General features: G+C 47.5%; 1 protein-coding gene across 3 annotated transcripts in view; it reads right to left on the bottom strand.

The window, feature by feature from the left end:
* The window catches only part of dclk1a (doublecortin-like kinase 1a), an 84,944-nt gene that overhangs the window by 53,960 nt on the left and 10,306 nt on the right, over positions 1-20,678 (bottom strand). For all 3 annotated transcript variants that reach the window (XM_035433732.1, XM_035433733.1, XM_035433734.1), the window contains exon 4: positions 4,307-4,406. In XM_035433732.1, coding sequence (XP_035289623.1) covers positions 4,307-4,406 — 100 coding nt within the window. The remainder of the gene's footprint in view (positions 1-4,306; positions 4,407-20,678) is intronic.

Below are 20,678 nucleotides of genomic sequence, written 5' to 3'. Positions count from 1 at the left end.
TGACAACAATCAAGCAGAAAAAAAATTAACTCTTCCCTGTTCTGTTTGTTAACACGAGCAGCGAGAAACTTAGTTCTTCAGCGGCTTCACGCAAAACAGGTAGACCACAGGTCTAGCATATAACCCAGCTGTATAAGAGGAAGCTGAAGTTTTATTTATATAATCTTTCAGCAGACAAGTCCAGGATTACCAATAAGGCTCATATTTTGGCTAAAAGCTGGTAAATGCATGTGCCATATGGGCAGTAAGCTCATCGCAGCGTCTTGATGTTTACCGGCGTCTGTAAGGTGATGCAGTCTACTTGCCCCACGACACAGACCCCGAGCCTCAGAGGCCTGTCTGGGTATTAAACACACGACGCTGAGGACACAGGCCCTTTCACCTCCGTGCTAAAGTGTGGATGGGAACCAGCCGTGTGGTGATCTGCAGTCCTTAGAGTTGGGCAGATCCCCAGCAACTGGCCTTGTGTGTGGAAACAGTAGTATCCTGTAGGGATAGGATGGGTGCCGTTGCACACGCTGGTCTAAAACGACAGCAGGACTCTGGCGGGGGGGGGGGGGGGAGTGCAGGGGGGGGGGGAGTGCAGGGGGGGGGGGGTCACATGCCGGCACGGGGATCTGCCAGCTCGATGATGCTGCAGGAAATGCCCACGGCGGGGGTTCATCTGTTCCACTGATCCCTCGCCCCACAACCCCCCCCACCCCCACCCCCACCCCCCCCCAGTGCCATCCTCTCAAGTCATCATTCCACACCCCTCCCCCCACCACCTCCACCTGCACCTCCACCCAACGCTCGCCCTCGTCCCCCTCACACACGCAATGCTGTCTTAGTCACCCATGCCCAGAAGCACGCACAAGCAAACATACACACGCAGACACACACACACACACACACGCACACACACACTCACACACATACACATGCGCACACACACACTCACACATACACACACATACACACACGCACACACAAACACACTCACACACAGACGCACTCACACACACTCACACACACACGCACACACACACACTCGCGTATAGACGCACTCACACACACTCACACACACACACTCGCGTATAGAAGCACTCACACACACACACACACACTCACACACACTCGCGTATAGACGCACTCACACACACACACACACTCACACACACACACACACACGCACACACACACACACTGCCCACCCAATCTCTCTCCCGGGGGTTCTCCCTCTCTTCGCGCCATTAATCAACCTCTCACTCCGGTTCCATCCCTCTCACACATGCGTCATTCTGTTTCTCTCTCTCTCCCCCACTCTCTCTGTCCCTCACTCCCTCTATCCCCCACACACGTACCCGTTTCTCTGTCGCTCATTACCCCCTTACGTCCGTCTCTCTGTACCTCATCCCTGCATCCCTGCGTACCCCTGAACTCTGTCCCTCTAACACAGGGGTCCCCTAAACCAGGGGGACACTCAAATCTTTCCCTCAGGGCCAGAAGTGCTGCTGATTTCTTTTCTTTCTGACAGTTCATTGATTGAATAATACCATTGATTGGCCAGAGCTTTAACTTGCTTGGTGTCCTGGGTTTATATCAGTCCTGATTAGACGGAACGAATGAAAACCACACTATTAAAAAGTTGTAGATTTTATATTCAAGGTTGTTGCCAATGGTTGCCGTTATTCACCGTATAAACAACAATAACAATATGTTAAGCGTACAGTAGCAGGTTATATATCTAACAAACACTATATGTATGAATGTTTCACTGAGATAATACAATTATTTACATTTCAGCTGTTTGTTTACAGTTTCACATCGCCACTATTTTACAGACTTTTACTGTGAAATTCACAGATGTTTTTTACTGCAGTACTACTGGCCACAAGGCCCAGATTTGAGTATAACGTCCCAAAACTATTGCACAGGGGGGCAAAGACTTTTCTGATCAGCCCAGTATTAGTGCTGAAAAATATACTAAATTATTTTGGTTTCAACAGTCCATAAAAATAAAGAAAAAGATTATGAAAAGCAGAGATTCTTACGCTGAAAAGACACAACTTTTCATCAATTGTGTGTTAGGCGACTGGAACAGACCATTAATCGTTACATAACCGTAAATATTCAAAGAAATTAAATTGGCGCTCACCTGACACTGAACTCTGAATATATATTGAGTGCTACTATTGGCTGTGGGCCTGTTGACACAGCGTCAGCATTGTTCGTTGTCTAACCTTGCAGGCACGCGCTTATGTAAGCTACTCCGAATGACAGCATCTGCCAAACGCCTCAATTTAATGCAGATGTAGAATCAGATAAAACTACAACCCCCAACATTCTATGGAGCAAACAAAGTCCTGCAAACATAGCGAGCACATAGATAATTATCAATTAGCGTTACACATCATTAGCCAGCTTAGAAAGCCAGTTACTCCCTCCCTCTATCTCCCTCTCTTTCTCCTTCTCTGAATTTCAAATTCCCCTTTAAAACATTGTTTACTGGCCTGGCGTATTTAACAACATATATATTGCCAAAGCTCGTGTATTTGTTATTGCAACTATGTTGCCATGACAGTTAAAATGACAATAACAACAGTAATAACAAAAATAACAATGATAAAATACATCATCTCTCTTCATCTCTCCCTTTCCCCCCTTCTCTCTCTCTTCCTCTCTCTCTCATATCAGTCTCTCCATCGCGAGGGTGTTTGTAAGTGAAAGCAGTGCAGTCATGAGACGTGTGATGGGTCTGAAGATCTCTCAGTCATTCTAACACCACTGATTCATAAATAGACCAAAGTGATGGTACAACAGGGGCAGTGTCAGCTTCCTGTTACTGGGAAGATTTTTTTTGTTTGTTTGTTTTCTCTCTTCTTTAAGAGACGGGCTGTGGTGGAAATATGTCACATTCACAGAAATCTGCTATGAGTTAAAAGTGGTCAAGATGATCTTATCAGGTTTTCTCTTCATGAAATGTGGGGAGGGAAGGTGGCCAAGTCTGATGGGAAAGGAGGGGGGGGGGGTGGACAGGGGATGTGGTCAGACTTGGTGCTGGCAGAGTACTTTTTCATACACATTTTTCTTGAAGAAAAGTAAGAACCAAGAAAACCAAAGTGTGATGGTGGACTGGGCGCAGGTGGGGGATTGTGGGTCAGGCAGAGGTGGGGGACTGTGGGTAGGGTTCTGGTGGTGGATTGTGGGTAGGGCTCTGGTGGGGGATTGTGGGTAGGGCTCAGGTATGGGATTGTGGGTAGGGCTCTGGTGGGGGATTGTGGGTCAGGCAGGCAGACCCTCACATGGAGTGGCAGAGAGCAAGAGGGAGAGAAGGAGAGAGGGAGGAATAAAAATGAGTGTGACTGATCCATTCTCCACACCTCCCCCATGAAGGGAGGCAGATGGGTGAAGTGGGGGGGGGGAGTGAAAGGGGTGGATGGTGAGAGGAGAGAGAAACAGAAAAAGAGATAAAAGCAAAGGGAGAAAGGGTGAGGGAGTGAAAAAAGAGAAAGAAGGGGAGAGATAGAAGAGAAAAAAAGGAATTTAGTGGTTGAAAGGGAGAGACAGGGGAAGCAGCTCAGCCAATCAAAAGGAGGACTCTGCTTCAGCTGTCAGCAGAGACCAGGGTACGAGTCTGTGAAGAGGTGCAAGGTGGGAAGAGGACGGGGGAGGGGCTATCGGTCCACTCTCCTTCCCGAAAAAACGGGCGAGATAATGAGGGAAAGGAGTGTGTCGGGCGGAGTGTGGGACGGCCGGACGGGACAGGAGGAGAGAAAGAGAGAGAGAGAGAGAGAGAGAGAGAACATTCTAATTCATCCCACCCTTGCCAGGTCATTAGAGAAAATTATTCAGACACAGGCGGAAAAAACCCAGACCTGCCACTATGACCAGCCGCCTCACAATCCAGCCAAAACGCAGGAGAAAACAAAGGAGAAAAGAAATGGAGGCAGAGCGAGTGAGAGAGGGAGAGAAAGAGAGAGAAAGGGAGGCAGAGAGCGAGAGAGAGGTAGAGAGTTAGAGAGGTAGAGAGGGAGAGAAGTAGAGAGGGAGAGAGGTAGAGCGGGAGAGAAGTAGAGAGGGAGAGAGGTAGAGCGGGAGAGCGGGAGAGAGTTAGAGAGGTAGAGAGTGAGAGGACAGAGAGAGAGGTAGAGAGTTAGAGCGGTAGAGAGGGAGAGAGGGAGAGAGGTAGAGCGGTAGAGAGGGAGAGAAGTAGAGAGGGAGAGAGGTAGAGAGGTAGAGAAGGAGAGAGTTAGAGAGGTAGAAAAGTAGAGAGGACAGAGAGAACGCACACAGTCGCAGGATAAATCCGGTGGCACGGTCTTACCGCTGTCGTCCAGGAGGAAGTCGTCCTGGTAGCGAAACTTCTCCGGGCCGCACGCGATGAAGATGTCGTCGTCCCCGAAGAAATCCTGAAGGCACGTCACCTGGGAGAGAGACAGACAGCAGAGCCGACCACTTAGCAAGCTGCCTGTCGTGCATGGACCCGCCCCCCCCCCCCCCCCCCCCCCCCCTTCAGTTCACAGAAGAACAAAAAAATATGTTGACACAAATGTAATAAAAAAGTAGTCAAACAAAAAATGTCTACCCCTTAACATTGTATGACAGGGAAAGAAATATCAATGAGCTATGGCCTCCATTCAGTGGTCAGGCATGGAATCTCCACCTCTTAAAATCACCAGGGCAACTGTCGTCTTGGCTGCCATGTGGGTTCCACCCTCCTGCCACCTGATTGGCCAGCCCATCACATCATCATGATAAATTACTGACGGGACTCCTGTGTCCAGTCTGTATGTTACCACACTGTACCTGAGAAAAACAGCCAATGAGACCCTTTATATCTTTATGTCATTGAGCAGCTATACATTTGAACATCCTCTCCGTATGTTCAGCATACACACACACACACACACACACGCTGCATCGTAACACCTTCCTCAGTTTCCAGGGTTCCACTGGACTCCGCCCCCTTATGGCTGTGCTGATGGTATCTGGGTCAGATTTGGCCCCTCCCCCTTCCTCCCTCCTGACACGGAACACATTTGAGCTGTCCGTCACGTGACCATTCCCCCCAGATGGCACACGGACAAAGAGTAATGTACCAGTACCTCAGAGCCAAAATGGCCTCCGTGCCTTAGCACCAAACTCCGTACAAACACGCATACATACAAAGCAGCGATCATTGAATCAATCCTACATTTCAGCACGCGTGCACACACACACACACACACGCACACACACCATGCATTCCAACACATTTAAGCACCCAGCTTCAATAAACCATCTACACTGCACACATCAGCGAAGCATGTTCCTCCTCCCTCTCTCCCAGAATCCTTTCTCTCTGGCTGAACCGTTCCTCTTCTGGCATCCGCACCATTAGCGTTCACCTCCAGCAGAAATGTCCCCAGTTAATTCCATGCATGCATATAAATGCGGGTTTCCAATGCGCCGATCATTTTACATAACCCGCCACCAAATAAATATGCATTTTACATGTAGAGCAGTCAGTCTGCTTATACCTCTGCGTCACCCACAAAGCTAACTACGACTCCACCATTTTCATTGTAGTTCACAGAATCGTTTTTTTATATTTTTTTCAAGCCGTTTTGTTTTTATGTAAGAATACACAGCTCATTTACACGGTCTCCTGAACTGCAGGGAACTCTTCCTGCACTGCGAGACAGACACAGAGCACAGGAAAATGTTCAGCATTAAATCAACGCTCACAGAGCACGCATGCTCCCTGTTGGACTCACATGTACTCGGCCAGAGCTGAATTAACACTGGACAGTTTACTGTGAGCACAGGGGCAGTCACTTTGGAGGCACTGAACAGATGCTGTAACCCAGAGCAACTTGCACACCACGCGATAATGTAGGAATCGAGCATTAGGCAAAAGGAACACCCTTTGCTCTTTCAAGCGTCAGTTTGAAGCTTGTGTCAACTATGGACATGGCAGATGTGGAGAGGTGGATCCACGGGTGGATCATTTATATGCATCACACGTTCCTAAAAAAACACCTCCACAAAGGACGCGCTCGTGTTTCCTCGCTGAAGCGTCCTCCAAGCGCCTCCTAGCTCCTCACTCCTCCAAGGAGCTTTTAACAAGGTTGGAACATCCTTAAAAGGTGATGGACCTTAATCGATTTCCCATTATTACGGGATGCCACAGATCCTGTGTGTTCCCTTGCCGGTGGCGGTACTGTATTAGTATGCTTCTTGCGGCAATGGTCGTGGTACATTTATGGATATGAAATGAAAGCAATTTGATAATTTTTTTTTTTTTTCAAGCAGGCCAGTCTGCCGTACAGGACTGGAGTGCGTCCTCCATTGTCTGAGTCGGACATCGCCATGGTAATGATGACATCAGCGAAGCTCCGGCACTGGCCTTCCATTATGGCAATGAAGAGCGGCTTCCGGATCATTATTGGTTAGCAAACCGGGCCCCCCACCCCCCACCCCCGCCCTCGGCCCCCAAAGCCCCCACAACCCCCAACTTCCTGTTCAAACAAAAACAACACATAAGTGCTCAATGTCCTCAGCGAAGGACAGGAAGAATTTTATTTTATTTTGCTGCTATTATTTGCACTCAGAAACTATTACTAAGCTTATTATTGAGCTGGGATAAAGGAAATGGACGAGTTTTTAAAACTCGTCTTCAGACAAACGAGGGACAAAAAACGGCAAGCGTGGGCAAGAAATGGAAGCCAGAGTACACAGAGCGGTCTACAATCTGACATTTACAAACTGCGTAAAAAATGACCCTGTAGGCCACCATAACACATTTTCGACATTAGAAGTGTTCCCACAGAGCGGTCATACTCGTAGCTGGAGTCTGTTTTCAGGAGTCTGCTTGCTAATCTTATTTCGCCCGGTAGCTGAGCTGCCCTGATAAAGTAACACTCTCTTACCTCTGTTTTTTTGTGGTGTTTCGTAAAAAGGTAAAAAGCCATAGATCTGCATACCTGCATAAAACGGGATTAATTTAATTTTTGGGGACACAGAGAAGAGGAAGGGGCTTAGTGGGGCAAGAGATGAACCTGCGATAAGACAGTCTTAAACGATGCAGAGAACAGACCGGGAAAAAGACAGTCTTAAACGATTCAGGCAGCAGGTGCAATGGCAGTTTCAGCTCCCAGGACTTGTAAAAGGGATTATGTCAGCAACTTCCTGCCAGCTTACCGGAATTATTATACACTGAGCAACATTCAGCACACCATAGAGAGTCTAGCATAGTCTCTCTCTCTCTCTCTCTCTCTCTCTCTCACATGCACATGCACACACACACACACACATACACACACACACACACACACACATGCACACACACAGACACTCATATACTCACACACACACACACACACACACACACACAGCAGGCACATCTCCCATAAAGGGGTTGATATCAGCGCTCTCACTCCATTATGAAAGCTGACTATGCGGAAGTCAGGGGAGGGGCCACATGACAGACACTTTTGATTGACAGCTTCTCCATGACAGCATTCTGCAGTCATCTGGCACAGGCAGGCTTATGGGAATTGCTCTGGCTTATTTTACATAACAGGAGAGAGAGAGAGAGAGAGAGAGAGAGAGAGACAACATCACATTATAAATGGTGTGACTTCCCCATTCCAACACAAGGCTAGGCATACTTAATTTGTTTTAAAGTCACCCAGCGAGTCAACCTAACCCAACCTTCCGTGTTCCAGGAGTCTGATAATAAACCAGGGGCCGGTTGCTTGTTTTGATGACTCATCATTTTGTGCTGTTGGGGTCCAGAGTGGAGGTGGCGATTCAAGCCTGGCTAGAAACTGCAGTCTAACTGCAGGACTTTTAGCTAAATCTAATCTCTCGGGCGATTTTTAGCGGAATCTAATCTCCCTGATGCTCTGTGCATTAACCGCCCGGCGATGAGACTACGGCTGATGCTGCATTGTGTCTCATTACCACAAGGTGGTGCTAGAGACCTCAGGGCAACCTATGTGGATGTTAGTTCGCACTAGAAGAGGCTGTTTGCCTGTCTCTGTCAGGACGCCAAAAATAGCAGCTTTACCAAATGAATCAGACGCAAGCCCTTTGAACACAGATGTTTCCGGAACATCAGTCTCTCGACTCCGCGCGTCCTAGATTGGCGGTGTGCAAAAAGCAACCCAAATCAGCCAAACCCGCAAAGAAACAAAAAAACAAACTAACGAAAGCAGTCAGAAATAGTCAGCTGTCAGCAAAGGACTCCACCCTCCAGAATGTCTGGAGCTAGAAACTTCTACAGAGGCTTTTAGAGGAGAGAGAGAGAGAGAGAGAGAGAGAGAGAGAGATTTATATTCCCCACATTAAGATGTTAGAATCCAGTACTTTGACCACTTACCCAAATAAATGGACTTTGAAAATAGGAAATGGCAGAAACCACATACCTGAGACAATAGGTCGAAAATCTAGGTTCATAAAGTAAAAGTCCTCCCCAGAATTTTGTTCCAGTCACCTGGATTTGCCAATTAGCACAATGCTTCAGCCAGGAGGTGGAACTAATAAGTGAAATCAGCTGGCTGAGTTCATGGGCGGGAGAAGCGCGTGGTAGGGCTCTTACTTTCTGACCCCTGGACTTTTCCACCTCTGGCGGTGACTCAGAATGAACGCCCGATGCCATTGGCTTTGAATTATAAGAAGGATACTATCTGTTGTAATTGGCAGTTTCCAAGGAGATGCCATCAATCACTTCTTCCACGAGGGGGTTATTTTCCTTACCTTCTCCAACACACAAACACAGTCTCTAAAACTGTGTCACAGCCTGAAAAAACTACTCCTCCTCACAAAAAAAAGAGAGAAACAACCAGAAAAACCTGGATATGAAAAAACTTAAAAAAAATCCTGACTGCAAGGCACTTATTTTCTCTATTTTTACTTTTTTCTAAATTTTATTTTATGCTTCTGAGAGGGGAAAAAAGGGTCTCTGATGTTGCAGTGACTGATGAACGGGTCTCAGGCAGTCACGCAACGCTGATGTCTGTAAGTCTCCCGTCGCACGGAACGGCACGCGGAGAAACAAAATGGCCGCCTCATTTGCCACATCTAAAGAACAGAGAGAGAGACGTTCAAAAGACAGGAATTCGGCACGCGAGCATCGTTTCCCCGACTTCTGCGATCACCATAATCCACTCAAAGGGATGGATCAATGCTACTGTAATTACTCGGTTTAATCAGACTGAAAAAAAATATAGCGGTGTCTATCGAGGCCTTCCAGGGTATAATGACTGGTAGAAAGGATGGAAAGGGTCAGTGTTGTACAAATTCATTTCTGGGGCTTGCCTGAGGTTCACAAATTTTTTACAGAAGGTTAACAGACACCCCCCAAAAAAACATATTTGTTTGTGAAATGTATCATTTATTCAGTCTTGTTCTGACCACCCGGAATGAGTGAATTAAAGTAACCGGTGTGAAAGAAAGCAGTGAAAGCAGAAATTAACTGTTCCTTACACTGCACCCCATGGACAAGAACAAATTTAGCTTTTAGCAAAAAACATTTGAGGTGTGGCCTGAAAATATGAGTTTTTAGACATGTCTTGAAAATCTAGTATGTTGTACAGTCACAAGTATGTGATTAGAATGTTCTTGACTAAAGCATTCTAATGCTGATGTCACAATCACTGCTGGTGACTGAAAGCAGTGGAGTTCTAGAATGCTGACTTAGCATTTTGAAAAGGGAAAAAAAAAAAAACCCTGCTCTTCAAAGGGCTACAGCAGCCAGTGAGTCTCCCCTCCTGGCTGACAGGGGAAGGTCGTTTTGTTATTGAGGGACGAGGGCCGAGAAGAGTGGGGGTCGAGAGGAGAGGATGCTGGGAACTCGGAGGGACGGAACAGCCATACCACTCAAAGCCCAGTACGCCAGCGTGCGTGATTCGAATCGAATTAACTTGAGTGCTATTTTATTTCAGATGAAAGGCTCGTGACACACAGCACTGAGCACTAGAACTTTATTCTACATTCCGTGCAGGTACAGCACGCGGAGAGAGACTGCTGAACAGCCGTCTCGTTTCAGGGTAATTTGAATCAAGTCTCCAAAGGACAAATTGCGTTTGTTCGCTGAGAGAAATTACAGCCCCCTTTTTCTGCAAAGCCCTCTTAAGGCGCATGAAGGGAAATTGCGAAGGAAATCGCTCCTGTGGTTATAATCGGAAAGTACAGAGGAAATCATGTGCGATTATACGTGGCAATTAAGCCTGGAGAATCTTCCCTGAAAAATAAAGTTCCATAAATTCCGGTTTGTCATGCAGCTGGGAGAGCGACAAACTTCACTCTGTAATTTTCACAACAGGTCATTCTTGGCAGGGGTGGGGGGACACCAAACCCACCCCCACCGCCCAACAGGTCTGCCTGTCAGTGTTCCAACGGGCAACTTCCGTCGTCATCTTTCTTTCAAGCCCGGCAGCACGTTGTGAGTGTGCCATCTAGTGGCCAGTCTGTGATGCTGCAGCAAAGACAATTGATTTCCCTGGGTCCTCATTATTACACATTGGAACGCTGATGATCTTCACTCCTGGTCCCGACGGGCTGCAGGGTCTGCTGGTTGATGCTGTTACTCGGCACTTAATTGACCAATTAAAGCAGTCGATTACACAGTCACCTGGTTTCTCGGGTCTGAATTGGTTGCTGATATTAAGACGAAAACAAAAACAAACAGCGGGGGGGGCGGGGGAGTTGACAATTTCAGTTGTTCTTAAGGAACCCAGTTTTCCCATAACAATCTGCTGCAGGTATTTGGATTTTGGGGGGCTTCAGTTAAAGGTTTGAATACAATATTGTATAGCACAAGCATTTGGTCTTATAAACTAGAAAGTAAGAAGTACTAGAAGAACATTTCACACCTTTCTGTCAGGGCGGACTGAGGGCATTCTTGTCTTGCGCGCTTACCTCTGTAGTTCCTCTCTAAACCACCAGAGGGCAGTGATGTCTAGAAAAATGGTCCTTGTGAAGGCCAGAAACAGAGATACTGCAGTCAACTGAACAGAGGAGGCGGCTCCACAAAACCTTCAAGCTCAGCTACCATACGCTGGCCATACACTCCCTAATTTTCCAACAATCACTGTGCCTAACTCAGGAGAGGAGGAAAAGCCTCCTGCTTCAAATAAGTCAGTGACTGACAGCTTATTGTAACTGCCCATTTTTGGTTTCATGAAGCATTGGGCTTGCTTCAGTAGACTGTAATGAGAATTAGAAATTAACAGCATCGGTGTTTTTCTTTTTTACTATGTCACTAGATTGCTCTCCTATTCTACCTTCTCTGTCTTTTCCCCCCATTACTCTTTCCATCTCCTCCACTCTCTCGCTCTCCGATCTCTCTTGCTTTCCTCTTCTCCTCCCACTCCTCCATCTCTTTCACTCCCACCCTGCTCTCTCTCCCTCCCACTCCCACTCCCACTCTCTCTCTCCCTCTCTCCCTCCTTCTCTCTCTCTCTCTCTCTCTCAGGGGGTAATCAGACGCCCCATCAGGGTGCCACCTGAGCTTGAGCAGGAAACAGGAAGAGGCTCACAGAGGGCTGAACTGCACACAGTCCACAGCAGCCCTAGCAGATGGGGACTCATTTGCATGAACATGAAGGAGGAAAACACAGACAGAGGCCAGAATATCCTCCGGCCTTATTTACATCCCAATGAGCTCCGGTGTGCCGTCCAGCCGGCCCTGTCAGACCTGATAAATCCCCCTCAGCCTTTCATTTCCTGTCACAGGAAAAGTTCAGCCTGGTTTCATGAAAGGTTTCTCAGCTCTGACAACTGAGAAGGCTGTCAAAATATATTTGAAAGCTGGAAATGTCACAATTCAGTTACAGACGAGGCTCACAGGATGGGCCAGACTCATCAGTGTGTACCTCATCATCATAAACCTGAACCCTAACCCTAATCATCCTCCTCTACATCTGACTGGATACACAGTTCATCCAACCACAACATCTGATTGACTACATACTGCAGCCAATCAAGGCACTATTACTGCAGACGTCCTCCCGGGACCTGTAATACATTTCTGTCCCCTGTAGGGGACATAAGTCTCTGGTCTGTGGGTATAGGACTGCTTATCAGTGTCACACTAAACGCCAGTCTTATCACAACTTAGGCAGTTGAGTCCTGATAAGTTTATATGAAATGTAGCCGCAGCTTCAAACTTTCAGAATTAAAATGAGGGTTTTTTTTCTCATAACACTAAAGATATACATGATGAGGACGCGTCGGGAAGTAGCGAAAGGGTGTGATCCTCCTGTCACTGATTAAACAGCAGCGAGTGTTACCGCTGAAGTTCGGCTCCTCGCCTGAAGTGCTTTTCGCACCCTTTTCCCCGTTTCGCGAATCACCCGGAGCGGCGGAGACAGATCGCCTGGCTCGGCAAAAAGACGCGCCACCGCGGCTCTAAAAATAGCGCCAGAAGAGCGGCGGGGAAGAGAAGAAAGATGAAAGGAAGGCGAGAAAACGACAAGAACGGTTTCCAGGCAACTTAAGTCGGAGAGTTTGGGGAATCTGGCGACGTTCTGGAGAAAAACGTAGACGGGAGAAAAGAGAGAACAGAAGGAGCGAGTGTTAAACGTGACGTGTTTTTTTTGCGTGCGCAACGGGCCCACGGGCATTTGGTATTCCCATTTAAGGACTAAGACAACAAACACGCTCCAGGACAACTGTTTGCCCAGCACGGACGGATGCACAGAAAGAGCATTTAATTTAATTTAATTTAATTTAATTTAATTTAATTTAATTTAATTTAATTTAATTTAATTTAATTTAAACTAAATTAATGTGAAAATGGTCAGGCTATAAGGTTAAAACTTTCACATTAACAGTTTATTTATTTAAAGGCCACATTATAAGGTTAAAACACACACATTTTCTGTGGTGCTGATATTTTTATATACAGCCCATATATATATCAAACTGCATTTTAAAAATCTGAGTCTTGCATTAGCCATGCAGTCGAAAAATTGAAAGTGCAATGACCAATTGTGAGACTTCCCTTTCTTTCCATGTCTAAGATAAATGGCTACATTTATTTAATAGTTTTTTTGTGCTACCCCAGACAAATTTTTTTGTACTACCCCAGAAAACCTTCTGTTCCCCACAGGGAAGGTAGAGAGCTGTGTGAAGGAGAGAGAGAGAAAGAGAGAGAGAGAGAGAGACAGAGAGGACATGAGGTTTCAGAGGGGAAGGACTGACAGAGTGAAAGAAGACAAGGCAGTTCTGTTCCATCTCCTCTGTCATCCAGGGGCCATCAGGCAGAAAGGCGTGCTTTCCATCTTTAAACAGCTCATGCAACATGAACAAAACGTCAACGTCCATCTGCGCTTCCAAGCACAAAAACTGCGGAAGACGTTCACTTTAAAGTAACAGACTTATAACCTTTACTAGCCCAAGAACATCTTTCCGTGGAAAAGAAAGATTAAATACTACGCATGATGTCACCCATACATGAAAATGAATGAATATAATAGTCATTATATAATAAAAAGTCAAACAAAAATTCCTACACTGTAACCAGCTTTGGCAGTGTAATATCCATGGTAACCATGTGGTTTGTCTTTCATTGATCACAAAGGACGATGACTGTTACCCACAATCCTCCAAGGGTTCAATCTGTAAATTTAAAAGAATTTCAGATTAATTCTGAGGCAGTTAAAAAGTTGTTGTCTATTGTTCATAAACCTGAATTCCCTAATATACAAACCTTATGTCCAGAAGAAACAGATACCCAAGGAGACGTTATGTTAAAATATGACTGCACTGGGAAAAGTTTTCTTCACATAAAACTAACTCATCCCTAGTTCCCTGTTGGGTTGGAGAGAGGGTGTGTCGGGGATGGTTCAAAGGGGGGTCAAAAATGTCATAGTTGGTTTATTAACCAACGGCACCAAGCTAGCGCCCTGACGTAGCCTACACTGCTTAAAACTCTGGTAAGGTTCTCTGACCGGTTCCGCTTCCCCGAGCCGTAAACGCAAACCCCTGACATCTGTTGGGCAGCAGGATGGTCAAACAGTCGGTCTCTGAGTTAGGTCGGTGCATTGTATCCGGCTTCTGGATAGATAGCAGGATACAAATAAGAGTTGCCAGGGAGATCGAGCGAAAGGCCACGGAGACAGCCAGAAAGGTGCGCGCGCTTGCTTTGGGCGCGACCTTCCGTGGGATTCATTGAGTCGTTACATTACTTTTCATCGAATGAACCGAACGAACTCGAATCGAGCTTAAAAAGTAAGCTCTGCTTCGTCGTGCTCTCACAAAAAAGTCTAGACGAGATAATTTATCATGTAAACAAACGAACTGTAGAAGGATTCGCAGTACTGATAAACGGCTGTGCAGGGTGAGAGGAAGAGATAGTCGGAGGGGTGGAAGGGGAAAGTAAGGGAGGAAAGAAAATAGGAAAACTGCAGGCTATGTAGTTTTGTGACTCTGCAACTCCGGCTTCCTCGTTCTATTCACGCGCCGCAGTGTCCCGAGAAGGCTGGGTGCGCAGTTGCTGTGGTTACTGTAGCCACCGGCAGATAATGGACTCAAAATTTTTGCAGATGCCGACACCCACATAAAATTAATCAATAAACGGAGAAATTGGCAGCGTTCACTACTGGACTAAATTACAAAACTCTGACGTGCATTGCGCAACAGTGTAACATTCTCGCCAGTGGCTCAGTTGTTAGTACATTTAAGACCTAGGCCAGGATTCAATCAAATACGTCCTTATCTTTCACTGACAATTACGTTTTTGATTAATTACATTTTAAAATAATTTAAAATAAAATAAATTAAATTAATTTTCCAATTTCTTGCGTTTGCCATTTTTGTCATAAATACATTTTGGCAGTGCATATCAATCACCAACACGAATTCGTCAAGCAATTAGTTCATAGTAAAAAAAAAAAGTAAAACTGGCATTTAATAATACATGACGAACAAATGTTAACTGAATCCAGGTCGGGTCTCTTTACGTATCGCTGTACATTGAGTTGGGTGCGCAGCTACAGAGACTGTCGAAATGCATCTGTTTAAACAAACAAGCTGCGTCATGCAATGAAAAGGCAACAGTGAGTGTTGGCTTGTTTATCGAACTTTTGTGTTGGCGCCGTAGGCTACTGTGTGGTCTATCTTTAGCCCGGTCGGCTCTCAAGGGGACGCGGCCCGTTGGATTCTGGTAACGGGAGCTGTCCATGGTGCTGAATCTCTCGCGCATTCTGTTCCGAATTCCCTCTCGGCGTACGTCTCTCAAACGCCATCCAGTCTCCCGTCTATGACAACGATGGCGTTATTTTCACAGGTTTTTTCAGTGGGCAGTGTCCGAACGGCTCACTCGTCGTACTTTTGTTCTTAAAGTGACTGTTTACACAGAGCCACACCTGCCACGTCCGTTTGAGCTCATGTACGCATGCGCGTATCAGTGCGTGCTTCAGAATGCGGAGCAGGCCAAAGGCTAATCCAATAAAATGACCGTCCTTGTAATTAATTGTCCTTCCCTGGTGTGTGACTGGGAGTGTGTGAGAGTCAGGCTTAGTGTTTGAGTCCATATCAGCATGAGAGAGGGGGTGTGTGCAGTTTGTAACTGTGTGTGTATATGCCTTTCGGTATGAATTAGCATGGTTAATTTGCCTCTTTGTTTGCGAGTGCGTGCGTGGGTGGGTGCAGTTGCATAAGTGAGCGTAGGTGTGTTTTCGTGCGCGTAGGTGTGTGTGTGTGGGCGGCCATGAATCTGCGTGACAAGCTCAGACCTGGCTGCTGCCTACACACACACACACACACACACACACACATTCATGAGCAAGCGAACGTGCGTTTGTTTGCGCGTGTGTATGTGTGAGAGAGTGTGCACGTGGGCGCCAGTGTTGGAGGGCATTGTTTCAGCTCCGATCGGCTGCCTTTCACAGCTCCAGTCCCGTAACTCTGGGGAGAGGCTGTGCGGCGAACAACAACCTCTCTGCTGCACCCACACCCTCTGCTGCACCCACACCCTCTGCTGCACCCACACCCTCTGCTTCACCTACACCCTCTGCTTCTCCCATACATTTCCCCCTGACCTCTCCTCCGGCTCCCTCCAGGTCCAACCTGGTCTTTCAGGCCGAGCTCTTTTTCCCAACAGTGGAGACCTGGAGTTATCAGGTCAGGTCTTTAATCCAATGAGGGAACGGAAAAGGGGGTGGGGGGGGGGTAAACACCAGCTGCTCAAAGTGGGCGGAGCCACAGAGACCCCGGCGGACCTGGGGGGGGGGGGGTCCGGGCGGCGTGTGCGTGAGGTGAAAGAGCGCCATTCCGCGTTAATGACCCCCACCGTGCGGCTCAGCGATAATCACCCCCCTCCCCCCCCCCCCCCCGAGCTCACTAATACACAGCACCGCACAGCGAGCTAGCATTACGCAACACGCTTTTTAATTAAGCACTTAAGACTTCTGCCTTAAGAGTCGAAAAAAGGCTGCGAGAAACTGGAGATCTTACAAGCAGCCGGCGCTGTGGTGTGGGTTATGTAAGCTGGCGCATATTTTGCTTTTCGATTCAAGCGGAGACAAAAAAGTCTGAATAGTAAAAACCACAGCATCCGCCTGCGTGGTCGTTTCTGAGTAGTGTTACATCACCAGCAGCCCCCAATCCCAGCACTGCCTGAACTCTGAGTAAAAGTATCCAACTCTCACTAGCGTGCGGCTCGGTTCGACGTTCGCTGTGTGAACGTCCCCCGGCCTGCTCAGGGTTCAACCCTTTGAAGAGCAGGGTTTTTTTTATTTTGGAATGTTTTTCAGTGTTCTAGAACTCGATATATCTTTCAATCACAAGCAGCGATTGTTACATCACCATTAGAATGTTCGGTCGAGAACATTCTAATCACATACATTTGTTACCTCACACATGGTCAATATACGGTTCATTTGGACACACCTCCACACACATCACACAGGGTTGTTGGGTGAAACTCCCGGGCTCTGAACAATAATAACCCACCCCCCCCCCCCCGAAGTGAAAAACAGATAATAATTTAATAATTTAAACCAATTATTGTTATTATTATGATTATTCATAGGAGAGCGTTTATGCTGAATGACTCAAATGACTGAATGACCGATTGACTCACCGGCCCAGCACTGGGCCTGTACGTTCAGCGGCTGATGACTGGGAGGGGTTGTTCCATTTTGGGATATTTAGGCACTATTCTATGGCAACCGACACGGTTTCTCTTTTATTGTCTATATAACTTATAATAAAAAAGCAAGCTCTCTTAGTTCTCTCACTCTGTTAGTTCTCTAACCATTATACTACACGGCCTGCTTCATTTAATCTAGACCTCCACCCCCCGCCTCCCAGAAGAGTTACAATCAGGATTAAGGTTAAGATACGGCCTTCAATCAGCCACAGAGATAAGAAGGGGGGGGTTTAACTTTCAGTGGGGCTTGGCAGAAATTTTTGATTGGCAGGATGGGCTGAAGGCTAAGGGGTCCAATCAGGAGCTCCGGTTTTCAGATACGCTTGCGCTAAGGCCCGCCTCCTGCCTCTTCTATTCGATCGCCAGCCTTTTTGATCTCTTCAGCCCTGCCAATGAGAACGCTGCAGTCCGTGAGAGGCGTTACGCAACGGCGCGGTTATATAAGCCGGAGAGAGAAGAAAACAAGGACACAACAACCCTGAAGTTCTCCATCCAAGAGGAGAAGAGGAGAAAGTAGGATATTATCTACAGACAACTGGCGAATGATAGAAACCCTGCCTTGGACACACTCTCTCTGTCTCTCTCCCTCTCTCTCTCTTTCTCTCTCTCTCTCCCTCCCTCTCTCTTTCTCTCTCTCTCCCTCCCTCTCTCTCTCTCTCTCTCTCTCCTCTCACACACTGTCTCCTTGATTTGACATCACTTGAAAGGCGCTGTATTGCTGTAAATTGCTTGAAATAAAAAATATTAAGACACAATATTAAATTACTGTATTAAAATGCATTCTCAGTGCCCCTGTAGGCCCAGGAAAGAAAGAGGCACTGTTAATGCTACCGCTAATCAGAAATTACACCCAAATCCTCCTTCATGTACGAAAGCTGAGGCCCCAGGCACAGTCTCTGATTGGTGCCATGGGCGGAACCGGTCCTGCTTCCTGCTCAGACCGGCCGCTCTGATTGGCTGCTCTCTCTGGAGGGTTTCCACTAGGAAGAGAAGCTCATTTCCTGTGGGGCCTGTGCAGCTCATTCCATTCCAGGGCAGGGCCCTTCCTCTTTCACATTTAACAGAAGGAGCCAGGAGCAAACACACACACACGCCGAGGCGCCAGTGTAGCACAATGGTTAGGCAACGTGACCGATAGCTCAGAGGTTGCAGGTTCAATTCCCAGGTGGAGCACTGCCACTAGCACCCTTAACCTGGATATCCAGCTATACAAGTGGAGTATGCTAATAGGTTAATTGTAGAGTGCTAAAAGGTTAAAATTGAGAAAAGAAAATCATACAAAATTCTGGCCAAACTATAGCCGGTGGTTGAAAACTGAGTGGACAGTGATCGTAGAGAACAGTTGATCAGCAGAACAGAGCTCAGCAACACGTTATCAGCAGCAGGAAGCAGCTTCCTCTGTAGTGACAGGAAGTGCTAATTAGATTCCGGAGGAAATGCGCTCGCTGGTAAAAAATGTGTCCAAACTGGGGCGGCTAATTAGCAGCTGTTTCCCCCGCTGCTGGAGCTCCGCCTCCTAGGGGGCGTGGCTAGTGAAGCTGCGGAGGAGGCAAGCGGCGATTAGCGTCGCAGCTGGGGGGGGGGGGGGGGGGCAGGGACACGGGCATGTGCTTCTGACAGGAGTGAGTGTTTCTCTGGGAGAGGAGGAGGAGGAGAGGAAGGGAGAGAGGGAGAGGCTGGGAATGAAGAGGAGGAGAGGAGGATAGAAGAGATAGGAGGTAGAGATGTCCCACATCACATATGCACAGTCAGAGACAGCCAATAAGTTTGCAGCTACAGCACTGAGATAAATTGCCTAACAAACACACACACACACACACACACAAACACACACCACACACACCGCACATACACACGCTCACACAAACACAATCATGAGCACTCAGTAGAGGGTGTCCAGCTGTGACTGAAAATCAGCCACTGCTTTAGAAGCCAGTCCCCCCCCCTCCCCCCTCCCTCAGGGACCCATACACAGCCACGGAGAGCGAGGTCAGACGCTTCCAGGGAGAAACAGCAAACTGCACAGCTCACATGAGGCCCTAAGCCCTTCATCAGCAGAAGGGCCTGGGCGGGGGGGGCGGAGGGGGGAGGGGGAGGGGGGCGGAGGGGGTGTCCAGCCAGGCCAGTCCCAAAGGGAGCGACTCACTGAGGGGGAAAATAAATGGCTTCTCCTTCCAGACGATTTCCTTGTTTTCCAAACGAAACGCGCGGCGCGGATAAGCGGAGCCGCCCAGCTGTGCAGCGGTGATTGCTTGTTTTGACGGGGTGCCACCGGCTCGCCGTGGCGGGAGAGGGAGGCCGCCGGGGGGGGGGGGGGGGGGGGGGGGGGGGGGGGAGGGGGGGGGGCTCTCCTGTACTGCAGAACCATGCACCATCAGATGAGGAAGAGCATTTCTCTCTATTTCTACCTCTGTCTCCTACTCCTCCTCTACACAGAGGAGGGAGCAGTGGGGGGGGGGGGAGGGGGTGTGGGATATTTACATCATACTGTAAATATAATAATGTTTGGGCTAAAGCCATATTTGTTTCCCAATGGAGAAAGCAATGTTGCTGGCATTTCATAATGCACGTGCATGTTTATATGTGTGTGTGTGTGTGTTTCCGTGTGTATACGAGTGTGCATTTCTGTGTGAACACGTGTGTGTTTGTGTGTGTGTGCATTTACATTACATTACATTATAGGCATTTAGCAGACGCTCTTATCCAGAGCGACTTACACAACTTTTACTTAGCACTTTACATTGTATCCATTTATACAGCTGGATATATACTGAAGCAATGCAGGTTAAGTACCTTGCTCAAGGGTACAACGGCAGTGTCCTTACCCGGGATTCGAACCTACGACCTTTCGGTTACAAGCGCAGTTCCTTACCCACTGCGCCACACTCCGTCCCGCATGCGTGTGTGTGTGTGTAATCACCAGCAGCAATGTTGTCAAGGCGGTTGTGATGCTGTCTCTAAGTCACAGTGGTTGGTAGATAGCTGCTTAGGGAGGTAATTATAGTATGCCCATGACTGGGGCCTAATCCACTTTGCAGTCTATCCTACTAATTAGTCTGAAAGGGCCCCTTGCTCTCAAGCACCGCCCCCCCCCCACCACCACTCTTCACTCAATCACTGGCCTGGGTGACTGTGACATCACCGACACACAGCCCCTCTGCCTGAGCCTGTTTCCAGGCAACCTGCTGTGGCAAATACATTGCCATAGAAACTGGCCAAAGAGGGCTAAGGAAGGACAGAAAATGCACCAATTTTCTTTGGTGAGCATGAAATACAATACAATAGCATTCGGCTAAAAATAACCCCTCTGTTAACAAGGTAAGAAGTTCTACTTGTTTTTTGGAGGGTTGCCAGTTCGATCCTGGGCATGTCGAAATGTCCCTGAGCGAGACACCTAACCCCCAACATGGCAGCCTTTCACCGTTGGTGTGTGAGTGTGTGTGCGAATGGGTGAATGAGAGGCATCAACTGTAAAGCACTTTGGATCAAAGCGCTATATAAATGCAGTCCATTTAACATTTACCATTTACCATTCACAGAACACTGAGGCATT

The sequence above is a fragment of the Anguilla anguilla genome, chromosome 9 (genome assembly GCF_013347855.1).
Source record: "Anguilla anguilla isolate fAngAng1 chromosome 9, fAngAng1.pri, whole genome shotgun sequence".
Classification (NCBI taxonomy): domain Eukaryota; kingdom Metazoa; phylum Chordata; class Actinopteri; order Anguilliformes; family Anguillidae; genus Anguilla; species Anguilla anguilla.
The sequence above is the reverse complement of the archived record's forward strand: the minus strand, read 5'-3'. Positions and strand labels throughout refer to the sequence as shown.